General features: G+C 41.8%; 1 protein-coding gene across 1 annotated transcript in view; it reads right to left on the bottom strand.

The window, feature by feature from the left end:
• Positions 1–7,256, bottom strand: part of GOSR2 (golgi SNAP receptor complex member 2) — a 15,450-nt gene extending 8,194 nt beyond the window's left edge. The window contains exons 1-4 of the mRNA XM_009328394.1: positions 7,222–7,256; positions 4,284–4,348; positions 1,337–1,445; positions 86–218 (exon numbers count right to left, since the gene is read on the bottom strand). Coding sequence (XP_009326669.1) covers positions 86–218; positions 1,337–1,445; positions 4,284–4,348; positions 7,222–7,250 — 336 coding nt within the window. The 5' untranslated portion in view covers positions 7,251–7,256. The remainder of the gene's footprint in view (positions 1–85; positions 219–1,336; positions 1,446–4,283; positions 4,349–7,221) is intronic.
• Between the last annotated feature and the right edge of the window lie 6 nt (positions 7,257–7,262).

Below are 7,262 nucleotides of genomic sequence, written 5' to 3'. Positions count from 1 at the left end.
TAGAGTCATGCCTACGTCTTGCCTGAAACTTCTCTGAACGACTACGGCTTCTAGAACACAAAGATCTAAAATAAAGAATATTTACATTAGTAGTGAATGTACGTGCAAGCAACTCTTCTCGCTGTCGCTCCTGCTGCTCCCGGATGTAACGGCGATGTTGAAAGTTCCTCAGAGCTGTCTGCAAATGCTGAACATCATACTTCAGCTGGTCAACTCGGCTAGAAAGGATCAACAACAGGAAGACGTTCCCAGGGATAAAAACACCATTCTTCTCTGGTGTTTTTTATATAAACAATGGAGCATTATAAATTAACAGTGACGAATAATAAAGAGTGATTGGTTCTACTTATCTAGAAGATAAAAGGACATTCAATGTTAGGTTTATATTCCAGACCTAGATCTTCTGTGCCTCGTTTTTCTACTAAACAGGTGATTATTTAACTGGAGGCTAACGACAGAATGTGAAGCAGAATTCTTGAGCTGGTTTGAACATCCTATCCCATGGCTAGTCTCTTCAGGAGTTAATATATCTATTCCCCATTTAACACAGATTTGGAGAGATGGTAGGATTTGAACAGTTTCTATTTTATGACCCTCATGCACATAAAAGATTAAGCGTTCAAGTTACATTAATTAGCACCATGTTCTTAAGTTTGAGTTTTTATTAACAGGATTTTAAAAGTCAGTGGACAATACAGGAGAGATCTCGATGGGGCTAAAACAAATAGTGTCCAGAACTCCACTGTCTCTGATTAAATGCTTGATGACTATAAAGAAAGCCTAGATGACCATTTCAGATACTGACCTCTATAATAAAGGTGATGTGAAATCCACCCCTAGTATCTACAAAGGCATTTTGGGACTAAACATCAATAGTAGAGTCACAGAATAAATTAGAACAGAAAGTCCTGAGGTCTCTGGGCCAACCTCCTGCTCAAACCAGTGCTAACTTTAGAAACCTCCTTATTTTAGTCACCAACAGCTAGGAAATGGTCCAGAGAAAATGGCACCAACTGAAATAACTTTACTCCTCACCTTTACAAATGCCATTAAAAGCAAATGCCATATAGAGTAGCCATTTTTTTTAAACATCGAAGTGCCATGTTCTGCTCATCTCAGAACAGAGCCACGAATCCAGTTCCACCACCAGTCCGTGGTTAAATGCAGGAAAGTGATTTTGCCTCTGTGCCTCAATTTTGCTACTGTAGAGCACAGATATAAGTTATGCAAACTGTAAAGGTTTCACTCAAATCAAAAGGCAAAGGGCTTCAATAAATTTAATGAAAAGCATTACAAAGATTACATTACACTGTCATAGCAAAGATGATGAACTTACAGTTTAGCATTCTGTCGCTTATTGGGAGGTTCTTTGCTGGACAGGATTTCCAGACGCTCCAAGTTGCTGAATACATTGTCTATTCTTGCCTGAATCTCATTTTCTACTACTGCAAGGAAATAAAAATGTGGTTTGATTTGAATTAAAGAACTGCAATCTGAGTGAAGGTAAAAGCTCAAAAGCATTCAAACCAATACTGAAAACCTGACAGATGCAAATCCTTACTGGATGAAAAAAAATCAGATAACTGAGAACTAGACATACCATGAAAAGCCACTTCTTTAACTCAATAATTTGAGACTCTTGCCTTTCCCTCCTCCTCTGAGAAGGGACCTAGGAAAGCCCCTGCTCTTTCAAGATATCTGAGCCCCTTTCCCTATCAGCTCCATGTATTAGGATTTAAAGCTCCCACATTCCCCCCTGCAGCCCCTTCGTGTTCCCTCTGCAGGAGTTGCTTACGCAAGCCAAGACGATTCTCACAACAATGGCAATTTAAGCCTCAGAAAACTGTTAACACAGAGTTAATATACATCATCCATACCTATAGCAGGGGAGATTGACAGAGCATGAGAAGGATTCAGAGTTGACAGGAATTGACAGACTGGACAAACAGCTCAGAAAGACATGGCCAAAACAGGGCTGAAGCCCTTGCAAGTGGGAAAACAAGGCCACAAAATAATTGCCTCTGTTATCATCTGTGTTGCAATTGTTTCTGATAATCTGCGTAGAAATAGCAGAGGGGCAATAGTACACAATGCAAACTCATACACTTGTACTTTAATGAGGTGGGAAACTGATACAACTGGGTAAAGAGTCACACACTTTCAGTTACCGTAGTCATTGTACAGCAAAACTCAGTACAAGCCACAACCCCCTTCCTCATTTGACAACCACATTTTACAACCATGTCACAGTCCAGCATTTCACAACTTAAAGAATTGCACAGAAGGGCAAAAGACAGGAGCATTATTAATCATCTGACATTCTTGTGTTTAAAGAAGGTGAGCTGTAAGGCTGAAGGTACGCACCCTCCAGAGCATGTCCACAGACTGATTATGAGAGGACAGAAGCACCGTCATGTCTGTGCAGCATGACGACACTCCTGAAGTCTCAGACTGCCACAGTCAGACCTGACATAAATAATCACCAAATCCTACAGACACTATTTGTTCTTATTTTGCATTTAGACTAAAGAGGTATACAGAAAAGTGTTATCAACCAACCGCTAACTACTCAGTTACAGTATCTCAGGACTTTCCAGAAAATCGCATTCAGCAGAACCCGGAAAAGCAAACAGCACATACAACCCTTTTCTTTGCCCTTTGACCTCACACAATCAAAGAGTAACTCACATACACAGACACAAATCAATCAAATTGTCCTAATTCATCTCTCCATCATTTAGTACAGCTAAACTTAACAGAGAAGCAACCAGAAGAGCAGACAGACAATTACATCAGCTTTTGCTAGTCCAAACAATAGTATGACTACCTTGGTCATCTTACGCTTTTCTGAGCAAGAAGGCATTATTTGCCCAAAGTTGGAAAAGGAAAAGCTGCAACAGAAAGTGTTTTCCTGGCTCTTATTCCTGCTCTTCAGCCAAAAGAGAATCCTTTTCCCCATAAATTCTGAAATACGCGCCAATATCTAGAGCACATATCTGTATCTTTATATGTATCTCAACAGTATGTGTATGTTCACTTATTGACCATGTAAGATGGTGCATAATCCTATCTCTTGAAATGGTCTCAAGTAGCAGAGGCAAGATGGCAAATTATGCTAATTTTCAAGGGGCTCCAAAATCACATGCAGTGAACAGCAGTCCAGGAAGTCTGGCATTGTACTAGGAGTAGTACAACCACCACAAAAAACAGAACCAGTAGACAAGTTGTTATTTTTTTATAAGAAAAGTTACCATAGCCCTTTCTACAGCACAGTCATGCCTTACAGATAGATTTAGGGTAAGAGAAGTCAGTCAACATGTGCTTAAATGTATCCAGTCAATGCAGTGTGCTTTCACTTCAGAAGTTTCTGATGAGGCCCATTAGCAATTACTCATAGAGGAATTAAGGCTTCAAACACAGGTCCAGAAGACATTTGCCAATTCCACACTGGGGTAAAAAGTCCTGCCACAGTATGTCATAACATTTTATTACAGTCATTTTATTAGCACGGCGTTATAGTCCAAATTTTCCGAAGCAATTTCAGACCTAGCTGTTCTACATATTTCTCATAAGCAGATGGAATTACAGGTTCTGACTCTGATGCAAGCAGGAACTATGAGAATCATCCTGCTTAAATTCCTGCACACCAAATCACAACATTTTCCCCAGAAACTGGACTAAGCATCTTTTGGAGAATACTGCCAATTAGTGGATGCTTAAGGAACAGCAAAATAACAGGACCAGGTATACAACGACGTTTCTCAGCTTTTGAGCTTCTAACAAACTAGCCCGGTGATGTCCTGAATTTGCAGTTCTGTCCACATCAATGTGTTCATTATACCTCCACAAATGCATCAATATGGGGGGGGGTTAACCTGTTTATGTTGAAGGCCTCCACAGCGTAGCCTGACAATGACTTCCAAAATCTAACAGTGCCAAAAAATATCTGGCATTCCCATATCAAGACATCATAGAAGCATCCACAGTAAGCACTATTGGTCAAGTAAAGAATTACAATAGGAAGATGATTTGAAGTAAATTCTTGTTCTGTCTTTTCTGCTCTGTACTTCATACAAAACATCACGTTATTGAAGGCAAATAGTAAAATAATTTTAATGCATTCCAAATCGGTGATGTGTCTCACCAGTTGATCACAATGACTGAAGAGCCAAATTTGTTCCAATAATGACTGTAAATACAATGATAAAGCATGCAAGGTTAAAGATGCAAGCTAAATCAAATCAGTACTGGAGTGGGACTTTTCTCACTAATTAATTACTTACAGTGTACTGACTCTTTGTCTGAAGTCTCCAGGCGTCCCATGTAAGATTGGACCTCATGGACTTGCCTGTCAAAAGACAAAGAGTAAATTAACAGGGAAGTCAGTTAACAGCTATAAAATCAAATCATTTTTCAATACCTCAATTTTCAGCTTCTTTTACTTAAAAGTATTTTAGAACAGAATAGGAATCAGCTACATGGTATTCAGTGCAGACAGCCCATCACTGAACGCAAAAAAACAACCCAATTCTTCAGTATGAAGAAAGCTGTGCTTTCACTTAATATGCATCTACAAAATAACTTTCAGTTTAAAAACAAAAATCAAAGTGAAAGGACTTTTTTTCTCAAAAGATTTCCAATCCAGTTCTAGCTCCCTTTTCATATTTATAACCTGAACTGGGGCTCTCCCCCGTGCCACACTCCTGGCATGCTGAAAGCCATTAAAATCTACCTACTCCAAGACAACCATGGAGACAAGATTTCAGATTCACACTAGGAACTCACAAGTGGTGAGCACAGGAGAGGGAAGATCTGACTGGGAGAAGAGTTGGTACAAGTGAGACCTTAATAATAGATCTGCAGTGAAACACTACCTACGTACGCCACTGAAGCCAAGAGTGCTGATGAGACACCATACCTTTATGTCACTGCATAAATGGGTAGTACACATCTCAACACTAAACACAGGTTTTCTCCCTCCCTTCTCAAAAAGAAAACAGAAGCACTGGCAAAGGTTCAGAGAAGGACAATAAAGATTATGAAAAGTACAGAGCAGCTTTTATACAAGAAACAGTTGTTCAGTCTGGACTGGAGATGGTAACGGGGAGATATCCTAGAGCATAAATGGCACAGGAGAAGGTGAATAAGGAATGACTTTCACTGTCTCTTACAACATATGAATTACAGAGGGATCAAATGAAATTAAAAGATAGCTTAAAACTGAAGTGAAGGAACTCCTGATGCTGGACATGCAGTGGCAAACAAAAACAAAAAAAACCAAACACCACCCCCCCACACCCACCCCACCCCCAAAAAAAAAACCAAAAACAACAACAACAACAGACAACCCCAAACACTGATGGGGTTGTTAAATTCCTCTGTTTCAAGAAGCCCCCAAGCCTCAAATTTCTGGGAGGTTGGGACAATATTCAACGAAAGTATCACATAAGTTTGTCCATTTCTTACTGTCTGCCCTAGAGATCTGCAGTTAAGACGACGCTGAACATATTTTGGGACAGGTGGACTTTTGGCCATACTTGGTGTGAACTATCTCACAGCAGCTGGGATTTAGACTTTAAGAAATGCACTTAAAAAGTTACAGAAATATCATGACCTTTCTCAAAAAATACTGAAGAGATCATAATTGTGGCCACATTAGTGACTCTTTTTCTGGTACACGTACCATTTGATAACTACAGCACAAATGTTTATGAAGCCAGACCTCTGAAACCAACTTACCTTACAGAGTAATAGAATATTTATTCTTCAGTTATTATATGAGATTTTTAAATAACTATCAGGGCTACCTTTCAAATCATGACACTGTGCTGCTGAAGAGATAACAGAGTATGTCATAAGTACCATATTACTTGGAATTAACTAGAGAAGCAACTCAATATCCAGTATCTTGCAACCCATACTTGTTCTATAGTTTCGTTTTCAATCAGTTTCTGCAGGGCGCCCCAGACAGCTTGAGACCCGCGCTGCTCTTCAAATGCCTGTTTAGAAACCCAAGTGTAGGAGCCAAATCAGACCATGTGCAACTGAATCAGAAAAACTGCTTCATGCTCACCAGGACTCTCCCCATGACAGAAAATAGAGTAAGTCTGGGGAAAAGGTGGGAAGAGGGTTTAAAAATTCAGAGTATCCCCAGACTGACAACAAACTACAACAAAAACACAGCTCAGCAACTACGATGTCCAGAGAAGCTGTGGATGCCCCATCCCTGGAAGTGTTCAAGGTCAGGCTGGATGGGGCTCTGGGCAACCAGGGCTGGGGACAGATGTCCCTGCCCAAGGCAGGGGGTTGGACTGGATGATCTTTCAAGGTCCCTTCCAACCCAAACCATCCTGCGATCACGGAATAAGGCAATATGGAAACGGGAACAAGGCAAGATTATTCCCCTTATCAATAACAGTTACTATTACGGGTATGCATTTCTAGACCAACAGCAGGATTTCCCGCTCTTCTCTATACTCTGTATCATTATTTAAGGAAACTCTTCCTTACCACACTACCTCCTTCAACAGAGCTCAACAAAGAAACCCACTACCACTGGAATTTGGAATATTTGGATTAACTGCCTCTTTTGGCTGTTTCCCACAAGCTATTCTATATCACACAGAGCTGCCAGATTTTTTGCGTTATTTTGCAATTTTCATACCAATTCTATCTCACCAGATTAGCATTATCTGTGAAACAACGTTTTATATCACCAAGGAGTCACACATTTCCCGAGGCCGTTTAAATGCTGTCTGCTAGTGATCATGAAACCCCGCTGCCATAAAAACCCTACTAAATTAGCATGCCTTAAACTTATGCACATCCAGTAAAACAGAATCGCTTCTTTTGAATGAATACTTGCAGCCCTGGGCTTTAAAATCCCGGGGCGAGCGGGCTTTGCTCGCTTTCGGACTGAGACGGCTGGCAGCAGGCTGGGGCTCCGGACAGACACGCGGCCAGCCGGGAGGGACAGGCTTTTGCTTCCTTCCGCGGCTGAAGCACAGCCCTCACGGAGCGCTGCGGGGTGGAAGAGGAGCGTCTGGATGGCAGAAAAGCTTTTAAAGGGCGCCGAGAGCGCGCTGGGCCGCAGGCAGGGTGCCCGCCCTCAAACGCTTCCCCCGCCCTCCCCCAGGCAGACCGCTACGGCCGAGCCCGGCCTCCCGCGGGCCTCGCGGGACAGGCCGGTTCCCTCCCCCCGCCCCCCGCCGCCTCACGCACTTGTTGGTCTGGTGGTAGAGCCCCTCCATAACGGCGGCGCG

Source organism: Pygoscelis adeliae, unplaced genomic scaffold (assembly GCF_000699105.1).
Source record: "Pygoscelis adeliae isolate BGI_AS28 unplaced genomic scaffold, ASM69910v1 Scaffold97, whole genome shotgun sequence".
NCBI classification, from domain to species: Eukaryota; Metazoa; Chordata; class Aves; order Sphenisciformes; family Spheniscidae; genus Pygoscelis; species Pygoscelis adeliae.
The sequence above is the reverse complement of the archived record's forward strand: the minus strand, read 5'-3'. Positions and strand labels throughout refer to the sequence as shown.